The sequence below is a fragment of the Equus quagga genome, chromosome 17 (assembly GCF_021613505.1).
Source record: "Equus quagga isolate Etosha38 chromosome 17, UCLA_HA_Equagga_1.0, whole genome shotgun sequence".
NCBI classification, from domain to species: Eukaryota; Metazoa; Chordata; class Mammalia; order Perissodactyla; family Equidae; genus Equus; species Equus quagga.
The window spans coordinates 13,892,934-13,910,047 of NC_060283.1; the positions used below are offsets into that span (position 1 = coordinate 13,892,934).

Here is a 17,114-nt window from a genome sequence, read left to right on the forward strand (position 1 = left end):
TTGGAATGTTTCATCAAATTTAAATGATGATGACAGTATAGACAAATATCAAGTCATTATGTTGTACACCTGAAACTTAATAATGTTATATGCCAATTATATCTCAATAAAAAATGTAAATGCTGAAAAATCATTGCCTTTTTGGTTATTTCACTCCAGATCAGAATTTAATCTTAACTAATTAAAATTAGCAGTTTCACCAAAAGTCTTGCCAAAAGATAACATATTCCAAGCCACAATTATATAATTTCAGAATTACTTCTTGTACAGTTTTTGCTTGTTTATTTTGTTTAGTTTTTCCCTTCCTATGGAAGGAATAAATTTCAACGCCTTCCAGTTTGCAAAATTTGTTTTCAATACTTTGAACTTACTAAAGCCTTCAAAATGAAGGTTTTTATCCTCCATTCATTACATACTTTGATGAAAGATACAAGATTTCTAACTGATTTTAAATAAGCATAACAAAACTTTTTAGCACATTTTAACAGATAAGTTCAATATTATTGTAGCTCACACAGGCTGATTAAGCAGCATTTCGAAGGCTTACATACTTAATACAACACTATGGATAAGAAGCAGGAAACAAATGAGCTGCCATACAGAAGAGTTTTTGTTTGTTTTGTTGTTTTGGTATTCAATCCCATGTTGGTCAAACAATGTTGTAACTCCATTTCTCTAATTGTATCTATATGGAAACATTTGTAAATTTTAACAACTATAGCTTCTATTTTGATGGAAAGACCATATAACTTGTTTGGAAGCAAATCTAAATTATGTGTACCACAACTGATTCCAAATATATGTCTGTTCCATGGTTTCATAATTCAATAAGAACATGATTGTTATCATGTTACTGTGCTTCACCTAAATTTGTATTTGTATTATCACCACAAAAACAAGAAGTGTTGTCTTCATGGTAGAAGTTCTACACTGAATTTACAACAGCTTTCCCAATAATGTCATCTCATCTCTGACAGAAAGAACTTTTGACAGCTTTACTTTGATGAATTGGGTGAAAATATCAAATTATTTGAATAACAGGTGATTTTCCATTTGAAGCATTTAATGACACTGATATAAAACTGTCATCATTCCACTGTGCGTAAAACTCTTCTTTTCTATTGGAGCTGATGCATTACCAAGTACTGCTTTACTTCTCCTTCATGCACAAAAAAATGGAATTAAATATATGTGCTAAATTACCTTTGATGTGAAGGAAAATTCATACTTCACAGAGTGGAATATAAACACATCTGCTATTTTAAAACATTATTTTCAGGCACAGTCTTTGAAAGCAAGTGTTAATCATCTTCAGCACATTTGCACTTTCTACTTTTCACGTCCTTGTGGACATCACCGTGACTCCTGTGATGGATGAAAAATGCCTTCAAACATCTTGTGCAAAATACATGTTCATCATCAACTTCCTGGAGTAACATGCACTTCCATTTTTGAATTTATTGCTACCCAAATTGTTTATTGAAAAATATAAAAGTGATACCAAACAATAAAAATAAAAAAATATATCGCTGTGGCTTTGCACCATACAAAAATAGACCAAATGATGGTACCAAAACCACTGTAGCAAAAGCTTCAGACTACTCTCCATATGCTCTACAGTGCTTCTTAGTCTCTGTGTTCTGGACATTTTTCGTGTATGCCTAAGTGCCTGTCAATGGACACCTGTTGGCTTCATGTGCTTTGGCATGGGCTGCAATACAGCTGACTGGTGCAACAATGGCTGCCAGGAGCAGCAGTGTCAAAAATTTCTCTCACCATCACTCTAGACCAGAGAAATCAGCCCTCCCTATATCCTTGTGTCTGAGTGATTTTTTTTCTTTTTTCTTAAACAGGAAGCGTCTCGTGTGCTGTCCTCGGACAAGAGATTTGATTTTGGAAAGAATTAGGAGAATAGAGACAAGATATGGCTGATTTGTCTTTCAGATTTAAATATATGTCAAAGTGACAACTATATTCAGTCTCTATGTGTCTCATACACTACTAGGTCTGACCGTGGCAGAGCTGGCAGTGCAAAATGGAAGTCTACCAAAAATATTAACAATAAATAAGTAAATTAATTATAGAAGTCAAGAATATGGGACAAATGCTACATTGACTAAGATGCCAGGACAACAGGTGTAAATAGAGACTGTCCTGAAAAACCATCAAGTTGTAAATGTGCTTTTCTTTCCTTTCTTGTAGTTTGGGTCTGCTGGCAATCATTAATGATGGTTTAATTTATATGAAAATGTCTCTTTAACTTTCATTGTCTAATTAGGCTCATCTTTAACTTATCTGAAAATGTCTATTTAGCCTTCATTGTTGAATGATATTTTCACTGGATATAGAATTCTAGGTTAATATTTGTTTTTAGCACTTTAGAGATGTCATTACATTCAAAAATTTCTTTTCTCCCATTTTCTCTGTGCCTTCTTGTGTCCCTCCAATTACACATGTTTTCCATCAGTTGTATTTTCCCAAATATCTCCGACATTCAGGTTTTTAAAAAAATTTCTTTTTCCTCTCTCTGCTTCAGTTTGGATGAATTTGTGTTTATTTTGCTGTATCCAGTCTGCTTCACTTCACATATTGGGTTATTTAGTTCTAGACCTTGCATTCTGTTAGATTTTTTGTTTCTCTGCTGAAGTTTCCCATCTGTTCACCAATTTTATTCTTTTCTTCTAAATTCTTTAACGTATTTTCAGAAGTTATTGTAATATCCTTGTCTCTAATTCTAATTGTGCATCTGTCTGAATTTTTCTTTTGGTTTTGGGTCAAATTCATTGCCTTTTTTCATATCTAGTAATTTGCGTGTGTGTGCGTGCTGTACTTTGTGGATGATATATTACAGATATTCGGAAAGGTAGATTGCAATAATAGCCGCAATTATTTGCTGTTTTTTTTTTCTGTTGGTTCATAAAAGTCTCAGTAAGGGCCCTTTAATTAGCCCAGTTTAATTAGCCTTAAATTTAGCTCAGTTTAAAACTAAGTTCTTTACTCTTTCACTTAGACACCTAAGGCATTTTCTGTTACAAGTTTACAGAGCTTTTAAATTATTTCATGTGTAAGAATTCTCTTCTCTGTTTGAATTTGTAGTTGACCTATCTTGGCATATCTGTATCTAATGCTAATAAAATTTTACCAGTAGCTTTGGAGAAAATTAGCGTTGGTAGAATTGGGGCATGAAGAGAATCGGCTTTGCCTTGCAAGGGAAGTACCAGCAGAGATAGAGACAGGAAGCTCTATTAGACAGAGGAAGAGGTGACGCTTGACCTAGCAAGAGAGGCTCAGTGGGGCTGAGATTTGGGGTACTTAGAAAACTACCCAAGTCTTCCCTAATGTTGCCATTGCAGATTGTTGCCACAGCAAACCTAGCCTATTCTGACTAATCCAAAACTCTAGATTAATTGTCATCATCTTATTTAATTTTTATAACAATTCTTTCAAATAGGAAATATTAATCTTTTTTTGATTTGAGGAAACTGATGTTCTAAGAGGGTAAGATAGTACCTGAGAAGATAATACCATTTACAGCTTTTTTCTTTAGGTCCATCATTGCTGACTTTGCAGATGCTGGGAATGAGTTCATTACAGCAATAATGTCACAAGTCAGGCACTGTGTCTAGGAGGAGGAGAAACAAAGGAATAGGAGATTCAGAATGTAGATAATTTCCACTTGAAAGGTAGGTACTAAAGTCCTGGAGATATTTGGAACCATTTGGGAAGACAAAAAGAGCAGTCAAGAAGAAGTACCCCTTCCTTTACTATTTTAGTCTGTACCAATTGGAAATTCCACTGGGCTCATGGTTCTTTTCATTAACTTCCTCATAATGAGCTGACAGGTTACCCATACCATAAAAGAAAAAACTCCCCTTATTCTCCCATTAGTATAATTCTCAGCTATAATCTTCCACATAGAGTAAAAATCAATATCAGTGAGCAAAGAGATATAAGGAATTGGCTCATGCAATTATGGAGGCTGAGAAGCGTCATGACTTCCTTCTTGCCAACTTCCTGGGTGCCACTGAAAGCTACCCACTACTGTCCATTCTTGAGAGCAAGCACCTTATGGTGTTGATGCTTATCAGAGTATGAAGATCTTGGGAAAAGTTGGATGAGGATGAAGAACCCTCACCAAAAGTGATATCTCTTGGGAACTGGAGTTTACCAATGACTTTTCTGAATGTGGTTTTTATATCTTTGTTCCTCAGACTATAGATCAAAGGGTTCAGCATAGATATGACCAACGTGTAAAATACAGACACAATTATGTCCTCCTATGGGGATTTCTCTGAGTTACTTCTCTGGTACATGAAGACAAGTGTCCCAAAGTAGAGGACAGCAGTGGTGAAGTGGGAGTTTCAGGTGGAGAAGGTCTTGGCTTGCCTACCAGCAAATGTCACCCTCAAGATGGCTCTGATGATGAGCTTTTAGGAGACCAGGATGATCAAGCCATTGGCTAGAAATAAGAGTTTTGGCAAAAAAGAGGATGTTAATATAATTTTGTGAAGCTACCACTGGCGAGCTTCCACACAGGTGGGAGATCACAAAAGAAGAAGTTGATCTGATTGTCATCACAGAAGGAGAGGGTGAATGTGCATGTGGTATTCAGGATGACACCTGACACCTCACAGACATGGGTGCTGGACAACAAAGTCCTGCAGGTGCTTCGAGTCCATCGTCACATTATAGCTCGGTGGGTTGATACTGGCAACAAAGCAGTCATAGGCCATCACTGACAGCATGTATCATTCTGTACCTCCACAGATGGTGAAGAAAAAGAACTGGGTAGCATATTGGTCATAGGAAACAACTGTCTTGCTATAGCCAGTGTGGCTAGTATCTGAGGGGTTATGATTGAGGCATAGCAGACATCCTGCAGGGCAAGATGGCTCAGGAGGAAGTACATTGAGATGTGGAATTGGGTATCCACTTGGATTAGAATAAACATTCCAATATTTCCCAGAAGGGTGACTACATAGAAACTGGGAAACATTCAGAAGACTGGAACCACTAGTTCACTAGTGATGTGTGATACTAGGGTGATATGTGAAACCCACAAGAAAGAACTTTGTCAACGTGATGAGATTTCTTTTGGTCTAAGACTCAGTATAGCTGGGTGGCCTGAGGAGAATGGAATTAGATTTCAAAACTGAAGGCCTTTGTTTTCTTCAGTCTCTGATGTTAAGTGACTATCTCAGATATTCTTTGCTTAGAGAGAAAAGAAAATGTTTACCATTTTAGGAATCCACAATTGGTAATTACTATGGAGAGCTTTCACCTGTCTCTGTACCCCTTCTGAAACTAGACCTTGGGTAAACATTTCTTCAAGTTCACTTGCTTTTTGTCTGGGGCTTTCTTTAAAACCAGAGAACCTTAGACTATCAAGACTGGAATGAATCAATCTGGAATCCCTTTCTTGTAGAATATCCCCAATAGATTGTCATGTAGCCCAAGTATACACCAGGGCTGCCTTATATTGCAAAGAGAGTAGTCTTTAAAAAGAAAATTTGATTTATCCAGCTTCCTGTTTTTGGAGGCCAGGATAAAATTTAAAAATTGAATATATGTAGCCAGTCTACATATTATCTGTCTGCTGTGTCCAAAGGGACTATTATGTGATAGAAAATATAGCTTTCATTCCTTCAGCAGAGCTGTGGATGGAGCTGGCATTATGACATTTCTTCTAGATTTGTCCTTACTGTTTTCAAGCTTGGTTTGGAAATTTTTAGTATAGAGATTCTGAATTTGCACTCGGATCTATTATTCTGCTCTATGACTCAATAAGTCCTTTTTTCAAGTCAGCAGTTTTCATCCTTATTTAGCCAGAGAGCCATTTTTTCCTTCTTTCCACAGGAATGGAAATTTAGAGATCTGGAGTCTGTGCTTTAGGACAGGCTTAACTGGACGTTCTCCAAGGACTCTTTTCTTGCTATGTCTATCTCTGAACCATAAGATTATAAATTTATGTTTCTTTGAGGCTCTTAAAAGACTATTCTGAATGTCTCAATATTTGAACTAAATAATCAGAAAATTCAAATATCTAAATAATCATATGCACTGTAGACTTATAGCAATATCTTAGTAGGATTGTGCTTAGTAGGATCTGTGCTGTCATGATTGGCCAATCACAGCAACTTTTTTCCCAGAATGGTCATAATCTTTCAGTCCAGCCCTTGGACATGTCCCATGATACTTGCATATCTTGGTTCATACAGCCTGTCAACAGACACCATCATGCCCTAATTGACCCTTTTTGCCATTTGAAGGATGCATTCATCTGGCAGTTCTCTCATGCACGGTGGCAACTACAACTTGCATCTATTCAAGACATTGATTGTCTCAATGAGCAAACCTCACAATAAGAACATCCTTGAAACTCTGAACTATTATCTGTTGTCTGTTAGTTTCTGCATCTATAATTTTCTGATGTCTGATATTTGAATGTGGCATTATGTCAGATGAGCATCTGGGTGACTGGTTTCTCTCTCTCTCCAGTGTTTGGAGGGTAACCGTGCACATAAACCTCAGGATGGGCTCAGTGAGGCCTGAGACACTGAAAATGGTGGCTCACATCTCCTCTCGACATTTGGTGAAAAGTACCTGCGACCCTCACCAGAGACTCCAGACTTTATAGACACACAGAATCTTGGAGGTGGAAGGGACCTTGCGATGTGGTTCTGTGATTTTCTGGCTCTGCTCCTCAGAGGCCCCAGCTTTCATGGAGATGCCTCAAGGGTCACAGCAGCAGGAAGTAGAGGGGGCTCTGAGCAAGTGGGGAGCTGCCAACTCAGCCTGAGCTTCAAACAAAGCAGCAATTCTCTTAACTCTTGTAAACAATCAGGTGCTTCGGTTCGTTTTGTTTGGAAAGGGGATTGTTAAAAAGAGATTTGAATGCGGGCCCAGCCTGGTTATGTAGCAGTTAAGTTTGTGTGCTCCGCTTTGGTGGCCCGGGGTTCACAGGTTTTGATCCCAGGTGATAACCTACACACTACTAATCAAGCCATGCTGTGGCAGGCATCCCACATATAAAGTAGAGGAAGATGAGCATGGATGTTAGCTCAGGGCCAATCTTCCTCAGCAAAAGGAGGAGGATTGATGGTGCATGTAATCTTCATCAAGAAAAAAAAAAGAGAGAGAGATTTGAATGTACTTAGTCTACTACATTCTCTTCACTTGGCAGAAGAGAAAGTTGAAGCCAAGAGAAGAATTAACTTTAATCCAGTATGCCAGAAAACATTCCTTCTCAAATTTGTCTCAGTGGGGCCTCAATACTAGTGTCCTGTTTTGTGCTTCAGGAAAGGCCATGGAGTCATGAAAGAACAAACCAGCACTAACAAGTACAGGATGGGGCCACAGGGATGGGAGGATTTCTACAACATAGCTGGGACTCTCAGAGGCCAAGCCACAGCAGTTCCTGATTTGTCACCTACCTCAATGCACTTTCCTGGCTGTAACATCCATTTCCATATTATCTTATCAAAGCTTCTCATTCCACTGTCTCTCTGACCTCACCAGCTGAGACAACCTTCTCAGAGAGACCTGGGTCCATTCTCAGTCATGCTCTGAACACTTGGTTACTCAACAGTGTGAGTGTCAGGGGAGTAATAATATCTGAATGCCAGCTATTGTTCCCTGTCCTCGACATTTTTGTTACTAATTACTGTAATTACCAGCAAGGTACGTGTCCCTATGACCATTTTGTAGAAGATAGAATTCAGCTTTGGGGAGAAAACTTGTCCAAAATGTCAAACAGGTAAGATTAAAATTATGTTCAAAAATTTGGAAAGCACATTTAGTAGTCTGAAATATATCTGGTCTCCCAACATAGTTACAGGATTCACCTTTCCTCACAGGGAAAGAGCTGGTTCTTGAGCTCCTGTGAGGGGCTTCTATGATGCACTGTTGATGTTTTCTGTTTTCTGAGCAAGTACAAAGTGATTGCTGCTTTAGTGATCTGAAAAATGTAGAAAATGCAATTACCTAGTCTTTTTGGGCCAATTTTATGCTTATGCTGGAACTCATCTTTGGATACACTTTTAGCAGGTAGCAGGGCCAGCCTGGATGCCCAGGTTTATCCAGCATTGCTGGTGAAATCCAGAGCTTGCACATTATAGGTCCTCCAGGTGGTCAACTCTTTTGCCTTACTGCTCAGACAACTCAATTAGGATCACTTGTTTCTGAATCATTGAGTTTTCTTATCCAATTGAATTCTTTGGTTATTTTAACATCTTGTAAATATCTCCTAAGATGATGCTTGTGTATAAAGATGATAATGATAAATGAAAGACAGACCTTTTCTTTTTCTCTATGATTCACTGTGATGATTTACTTGCTTTCAATGGGTGTTGTGTGAGCCCAGACGTGCTTGAAAATCATAAAATGAGTGCAACAGGGTTTCAAATTTCTGATATATATATATATATATGTGTGTGTGTGTGTGTTCATATATATAATTTCTGTTGTCAGGGGCTTAGGCTTCTCTTTATTTCTGCTCTGCTGCTTTCTATGCATGGCTTTCATCTTCAAGATCACCTTATGGTCCATAACGGCTGTCAGTGCTCCGGGCATCACATTCACACTCCAGAGCAGAAGTATAACAAGCTAAAGGAAAATGTTTGAGTTTTATGCTATTACAAAAATGATTTATGAGCATTCTTATACTCATATCCTGGTGGGTATAAGCAACAGTTTCTCCACTGTGTATAATTAGGTCACTGGAATAGTTGGGTCACTGGTTTTGTGTATCTTTGATTTTTAAAGGATAATGCCAAACTGCTTTACAAAATTATTTAACGAATTTATACTATGCATTGTTCATATCCTTGTGAACATAGTGGAGTCATACTTTGAATTTTTGCTAATCTAGTGAGCAGATTGTGATTTTTAATTTGCATTTTCTGATTACTAATGAGAATAAGCATCTCTTCATAGGTTTATTGGCTGTTTGGATATTCTTTTTTGTGAATTATCTGTTTGAGTCTTTGTGCCGTCTTTTCTTAATGATTTTTAAATCCACACACAAACCCACACAAAAGATAGTAGTTCTTACTGATTGCATGTCTTAAAAATATTCTCTCCCATTCTGTGTCTTGACTTTTCATTTTCTTAATCATGTGTTTCAATGAACAGAACTTCTTTAATGAATGTCACATTTAGGATTATTTAAATTGATGATTAATGCTTTCATTTTGTATACAAGAAATTCATCTATATAGTGAATTTATGAGAATACTCTTTTCTATTATTTTATAAGATTTTTTTTTATTTGCCCTTTGTATTTAGGTCTTTGTTCTACTTTGAATTTATTTTTATGTGTGGTGAGAGGTAGAGAGCTGTATCAGGTAGGGTCCCTATAGGTAACAGATGACATTCAAATTGTGTGATTTGGGGAGAGTTTAGTAAAATCACCATTTACAAAGGTAAGGACAGAATTTAAGAGAACTGGGATGGGATGATGCAGTACCTTGCAGTGAGTAACAGAGAGGAGCTATAACCAGTCCTGCAAGTAGCGTTTCATATTGTGCCTCTATGACCTTCAAATTGTGGCTTCCATAGTCACTGTGTTCTATTGCCTCAACCCAGCAGAATAGGAAGAAGCATGGCTTGGAAGTGGTCTATATCACGCATTCAAACATTCTATTGGATAAAAATCTCAGCCACTTGTCCATACTTAGCTGCAAAGGAGGCTGGGAAAAGTAGTTTAGCTTTATAACCAGCTCTAGCTGAATAACATGAATCATTTAGGGCGAGAGTGTAGATAGTGGTAGGCAGCCCCTAAGATTCTTGACTTCTGGATTTCATGTCTGTGATGAGTATTCTTCTCTCCGAGTATGGCCTGTATTTAGTGACTAACGTTTAGTAAACAAAATGTGATAGGATATTACTTCCAAGACTAGGTTTCACAAAGACTGTGGTGACTGTCTTAGGAACCTTCTCTGAAGAAAGAAAGTCAGCCATCACATTGTAAGTTGCCCTGTGGAGAGAACGATGTAGGAACAAGCTGACATATTTGGCCTTGGCCAACAGCTGGAAAGGATCTGAGGCTTTCCAACAACCAGTCATGTGAGTGATCTTGAGAGTCGATCTCCCTTCAGTCAATATCAAGATGAATGTATCACTGGCCAATATCCTAGTTACAGCTTGGTGAAAGACTCTGAGCCAGAGAATCTAACTAACCTGTGCTGGGACTCCTGAGCCACAGAAACTGTTTTATAGTAAATATTTCCTGCTTTAACCTACCAAGTTAACACTAATAGACAACTAACATATCCTCACACCAGACCTGGTGGTCCAGTGGTTAAGATACAGTGCTCTCATAGCCACGACCCAGGTTTTTTTCCTGGGTCAAGGAACCATGCCACTTGTCTGTCTGTTGTTGGGCTATGGTGGCTGCATGTTGCTGTGATGCTGAAAGCTATGCCACTAGTAATTCAAATGCCAGCAGGGTCACCAATAGTGGACAGGGTTCAACAGAGCTTCCAGACTAGGAAGATGGACCAGGCCACCCACTTCCAAAAAAATTGGCTATGAAAATCATATGAATAGCATTGTCTGATATAGCATCAAAAGTTGAGAGGCTGGCACAAAAAAAACAGATGCAGAGTTTTTCTCTGCTATACACAAGGTTGCTAGAAGTTGGAATCGACTAGATGGTACCACCACCAATAAAAATATCCTCATAGGGAGATGCCCTCAATGGGAAATGGCTTCTGTGCTCTGTTTACTTCTTAGGGTTATGAGCTTCCTTTGCATTTTACCTTTGGATTTCTTAGAATCTTTTCACTTCTTATTTATTTTTCACTTTTTTTTTCAGAGGCAAGGTTAATTAGAAAATTCTGGTCCATCGTGTTTTCAGAAACGGAAGTCCTATTCATTTATATCTTCTTTCCATCTTTCAAGAGATATTTATTGAAGGCCTACTGTGAATCATGAGGTGCACTAAAATAGCATATAGTGTTTGCTTACATGGAACTTACATTCTGCTGGGGGCGGGGATAAAAAACAAACATAGATATCAAGTATTGTTAAGTGTCTTGGAAGATTCTATAAGTAACAATGTCAGAGTGTAGCAGGAAATTTTGGGTGTAAAAGAATGGATTAGAGGTGGGAAAGAGGAGAAGAACAAAGTACTATGGATTGCTAGAGACAACTTTTTACCATATTTGCAGTTTTTCTTGTGTACCCGGTGGCACCTATCTACCTTCTCTCTGTTTGTGGGTATGTGTTGCATATAGTGATGGTGCCTACTAGATATATTGGCATGGCAAGAAAATGGACCAAGAAGGGAGGTCCTCTATCCTAGATCTACATGCTCTGGGACTCCTAGAATCTACCAGTGACCTTTCTGAAGGCAACTTTCACATCCTTGTTTCTCAGGCTATAGATCAGCGGGTTCAGCATGGGGATGAACACAGTGTAGAACACAGACACAACCTTGTCTTCCTCTGGGGATTTGCCTGATCCACTCCTCAGATACATGAATGTGAGGGTCCCAAAGAAAAGGGCCACAGCAGTGAGGTGAGAGGCACATGTGGAGAAAGTCTTGGTCCTGCCACCTGAAGACTTCACCCTCCAAATGGCCTTGATGATGAGCAGGTAGGAAATCAGGATGACCATGGCATTGCTCAAAAGCATCAAGTTTCCAAACAGGACAAGGACAATCTCAGTGTTTGTTGTGTCACTGCAGGTGAGTTTCAGCAAAGGTGGAACATCACAGAAGAAGAAGTTGATCTGATTGTTGTCACAGAAGGGGAGGGTGAAGATGCATGCGGTGCGCAGGATGGCACCTGACATCCCACAAACATAGGCTCCTACCACTAAGATCCAGCAGATTCTGGGATTTATGGCCACAGTGTAGAGAAGTGGCTTACTAATAGCAACATAGCGGTCATAAGCCATCACTGAAAGAAGAAAACACTCAGTACCTGCACAACAGGTGAAGAAAAAGAACTGGGCAGCACATTGGCCATATGAAATGATTGTCTTACCTGTGGGCAGTGTGGCCAGGATCTGAGGGGTGATGACTGAGGTGTAGCAGGCATCTAGGAGGGAGAGGTGGCTCAGGAAGAAGTACATTGGGGTGTGGAGTTGGACATCCACTTGGATCAGGATGATCATCCCTGCATTCCCCAAAAGGGTGACCAGATAGATACTCAGAAACACCAGGAACAGGGGAACTTCCAACTTGGGGTAGTCAGTAAAGCCCATGAGAATGAATTCAGTTACCATGGTGAGATTATTCTTGGCCATGGATTCAATGTGGGCTATTGAGCCGAGGATGAGAATGAAGTTTTTAAAAATCCCAGAATTGAATGGCTGATTCTTACTCTCTATGGTAGAAGTTAGGTTTATACTTCTGGGCCAAATTATAAAGCTTGTTTTTGAGTAATTCTGTACCTGGCTGATTCTCCTTGGTCATCTATGGTCTTCTGCATTTTCTGGAGCTTCTATGGGCTGATGTTTCTGATTCAAATAAATTCTGGTTTATATTTTGAAATTTCTGTGAAGATAAGAGACACACAGATTCTCAATTTGTAAGGAATCTAGTCAGCATCTGTTGTAATCCCCGTTGGATGCTGGAGTCTCCTCAATTGCATACTCTCTGTGTGTATCACAGAGAGCTATATGAGGCTCCACAGGTGACAGTTCTACATGTTAATTCCCCTTTGAATAAGGATTCTCTCTCTTTATCTTCCATCCATTGGCTTTAGTTTCATCTCTTCCAGACACAATTTTAATCCATTCTTCCCATGAAAGTCTTTCAGAAGTTGGATGATGATGAATCTGCTCTTTATATTGACTATTCCCTCTTATTAACTATTTATATATTCTTTCTTATTATAAATAATTATAATTATCTATGCATCTGGTCAAAAGTTGTCTAGTCAGATGGTATTAAAAGAGCCTGTTTAAGGGGCTGGACCCGTGGCCGAGTGGTTGGGTTTGCGCGCTCCACTGCAGGTGGCCCAGTGTTTTGTTGGTTCGAATCCTGGGTGCGGACATGGCACTGCTCATCAAACCACGCTGAGGCAGCGTCCCATATGCCACAACTAGAAGGACCCACAACGAAGAATACACAACTATGTACCGGGGGGCTTTGGGGAGAAAAAGTAAAATAATAAAATCTTTAAAAAAAAAGAGCCTGTTTAAGGGTACAAATTTGTAACTAGTAGTGTTAAGTTTTGGAGATCTAATGCACAGCGTAGTGATTATGTTCAACAGTGCTGTATTATAAACTTCAAATTTGCTAAGAGACTGGCTCTTAATCGTTATCACCACAAAGAAGACATGGTAATTATGGGATCTGATGGAGATGTTAGCTAATGCTATGGTGGTAATCATATTGCAATATAGAAATCTATCAAACCAATACATTGTATACCTTAAACTTACACAATGTTATATGTCAATTATATCTCAGTAAAAAAAAAAAGATAAAACTCTTTGTCTTCACTTTTATCTCTACCACTTTAATTTGGGTCAGGAGCCTGCTCCAGGTCTAATCAGGGCTCACTATTTGGAAGAAGATACTGACATATATAAAACGTGTCCTCTTAGCACTGTTCCCTCCACCTCACTCCAGCAGTACAGTCTTGTGATGAGTTAGCTGCTTTGGAAGGCCTTCTTGCTATGGTCAAGCTCCATGGTTACCATCTCTAGGACAGATAGTAACTAGCTGAGTAAGCTTCAAAGGTTCTCTTCCCCTCCTTGGGCTTTACTTTCTGTTCTGTAAAGTGGTGGGGCTATACTATGTGATCATAAAATTCTTTTGTCACTCACAATCCTAGACTTTATGTTTAGGTATGTGGGGTAGATGAGGCTCTTGAAAGGATTTTCCTAATATCTGTGTTACTACAAACATGCATACTCTTTAGCTACTCATTACTCACTACATAAAGCATGTAGACACTATTTCAAGAGATTTATAGTTACTTAAACATAATATATGGGATCTTGAGTCAAAACTTGAGTTAGTCATACTCCTTGGTTCCTGATGAAACATCATTATTGATCAGGACGAGGCCCTTCTTCATTTTATTTATTTTTCCCTTCTCTCTTCAACCCCACTCCTACCCCTGCACCTCATAGGTGTTCACTCTAATGTATGCAAAATATATATCCTTCCATGTTTATCTATTTTATATCTATCTAGAAATATGTGTATCTTTAAAAAATACACTGATTTTAGTATCGTAAAATTGACATACATGATCTTGTGCTACAAAGCCCATTTTGTTTCTCTCTTTTTACACTCATACTATACTTTTATGACTTGTCCATGGTAAGTAGGTAAATCTAGACTGTTATTTCTGATTTTGTTATGATTTTCTTTGGAATGTTCACAGTGCATTTTACCTAATCATTGCTCTAAAAATTTTGAGGTTTTGCATATATTTTCTTCTTCAATCCTAGAAACAGCCTTTGAAGCAGATATTCTTATATTATTTTCTACCAATGAAGAATTTGAACATCAGGGAGATGAATTTATCTAGGGTCAACCATTTCAAAAAGTGAAGTATGGGTTCCAAATGCTAATGGTTTTATGGCAAATTCTGTGCTCTTTGCTATAAATTTATTTTGCTGCCTACTTGCATTTTACTGCATCTTTGTGATTTATGGAATCAAAGAAATATCCCTGAAGTTCTTAGGCTAATCAGATCATTCTTACTTTCAAATCATGAGAAAACCTAGCTAATTTCAGCATGTTTTTCAACATCTAATTCTGAAATTTTCTCAGTACATTTTCTGTTCATCTCATAGTAATTCCCAGAGTTCCCTCTGATTTAGGGACAAGAGCATACAATGAACACAACCAGAAATTAAGTGACAGGTAATTGGGGTACAGATGCAGCCACACTGGGTTTGTGCCACATGCATGTCGGCCCATTTCATACATTAGCTCTAATCTTCCCTCAACCACACAAGTAGGGTATAGCCATGACAATTTTGTGGATGAGCAAAGTGAGGCTTAGAGAGAGTAAGGAAGTTGCCCAACTTGCCACACACCCAGGAAGAAACAGAATCAATATTTGATCTTGGGACTTTCTAACCCTAAATTTTTTCCCTTTTTTACCACATCATGATATCCTCTTTAGGGAAAGAGAATCACCCTTCAGCAGACTCAAGTCTCAACTTCTAAAGTCATAGCACCTCTAAGACTATTATGCAAATACTCAACTTCCTTGAGAGAAGAAGATTCTTCGATTTTAGAGTTTTTTGGTGGTCCATGTCTTTTCTTCTTCTCCAAACATTTTGTGTTAAGATACATATAATTGGACCATATCCCTCCTTTTGTATGCTCCTGGGAAAATTGCTTAACCAATGAGAATCTCAATTTTATCAATAACAAAATGGGAACATAATAAGGATTTTTGAAAACATTGAATGGATTTTTGTCTAATGTGGTAGAGTGTGCTTACATTTCAGAAAAATAACTTCCAGAATATTTCCCAGAAGGAAAAAATTCAGAAGCAGGCTGGTGACACCCAGTTTTATATGATCTTATTTAAGTAGGGGTTTGGGGTACCAGCAGCCTGGGTTGTGCCCAGAGTAGAGGGCAGCAACAGACTCCCTGAACGTAGAAAATTGTACAAGAGGGAAAGCAAAGGTTTATGGCCAGTAGACATTTTAAGAATGCCTAGGGACTCTTACAGGTTAACATTATTACTTTTAATACATTTTGATTATTGTATGCAATGTAGAAAAATATGAGATTTCTGGAGGGGGTGGAGAAAGAGAGACAGTTTTACTAGGGGACACCCTTCAGAGAAGAGATGGCCCCTTACCTTGTGCTTGCTTTATCTTGGTACCTTCTCTGAAACTTTTCTTTCTGTTGCTTCTGAATGTTGGGTCCACTGGGGAGAATGAAGGAGCGCAACACAGTTAACTCTCTCACAGTTAACTCTCACCTTACTTGGATTGCTGCCTTAAAGGATTATTGTCAACATTTACCGAGCTCTTACCCTGAATCAGGTACCATGCTAAGCACTGTAAATTCTTTACTCATGTCAACTTGACAACAACATTATGAGAGAAGAATATTTATATTCCTGATGAGGAAACTGAAGCTTTGAAACATTATGTATTTTGCCTGAGGTTTCATAGCAAGAAAGAGAAGATATTTAAGTCTTAACCCTGGTCTCCCTGACCTCAGAATTGGGTGCTGAGCCACTATGTTGTGCTCCTTTTGTTAATACTGTTAGCAATCTATTGAGCATCTGGTGAGTGCCAATCAGGAGGTTAAACATTATACACACATTATTTCGTATAATTCTCACCTTACATTATGATAGAGGTATTATTTTGTCCTGGAGGAGACTATGACTATGAATGGTGAAGTAATTTTTCCAAGGTCACGTTACTAGTCAGTGAAAATGTCCAGATTCTAACTCAGGTCTGTCTTATTCTGAAGCCAAAGCTCTAGTACATAGGATTAATCCCACCTCCAGCATCATTACAGGAAATGCAGTAATTTACAGTGAAGACTCTTGTCTAAGCTCTGCAGTGTAGTCCTCGCCCCTACCCCGAGAAACTGTTTACATGTTCTAAGCTTTACCTAGTGATACACAAGCCCAAAGAGATTACAGCTGTAGACCCCCCCCTCCCTAAAACATGACCCAGTCTTACTTGTCTATTTCATACAAGAGTTGAAATCCCAGTCTGGACATGATCCATTAAATGACAAGTTCTGACAAAAATGGTCTGATTCTCTGCCAGTTTCACCTTCTGTAGTTTGTGTGAACATTGCTTCAGAGCCAGTGTCCTCTCAAAATGACCAAAGTCACAATTATATCTTAATTATCTGGTAGAATAATCCAGTTGGGTTCATCTTGGTTTGGAATCAAACTAATCTAAGGCCATTAAAGCATTCTGTAGAAGGCACCTAGCATTGCTCAAATAGATGAATGTAGCTGACAGATTTGAGGTTTCTTCTTTCCTAAGCAAACCAGCTGGATATTTAAAATGCTTTGGGGGATGGTTTTGTCGGAGGGATGCAGTGAGCACAAAGATCACCCCTGAATGAAGAATCAGCTCCCAGGACAGCCCCCCAGGGTTCCCAGGAAAAGCCGTCTTATCAGGGAGAACACACTGTAGCTGGGGCTCATTATCTC

The 17,114-nt window shown here is 38.6% G+C and overlaps 1 protein-coding gene across 1 annotated transcript; it reads right to left on the reverse strand.

Moving 5' to 3' along the window:
- Positions 1 to 11,325: 11,325 nt before the first annotated feature.
- LOC124229516 (olfactory receptor 9I1-like) lies at positions 11,326 to 12,252 on the reverse strand. The gene has a single exon (XM_046644753.1). It carries the CDS (start codon positions 12,250 to 12,252, stop codon positions 11,326 to 11,328), a length of 927 nt encoding a protein of 308 aa, XP_046500709.1.
- Positions 12,253 to 17,114: the final 4,862 nt, after the last annotated feature.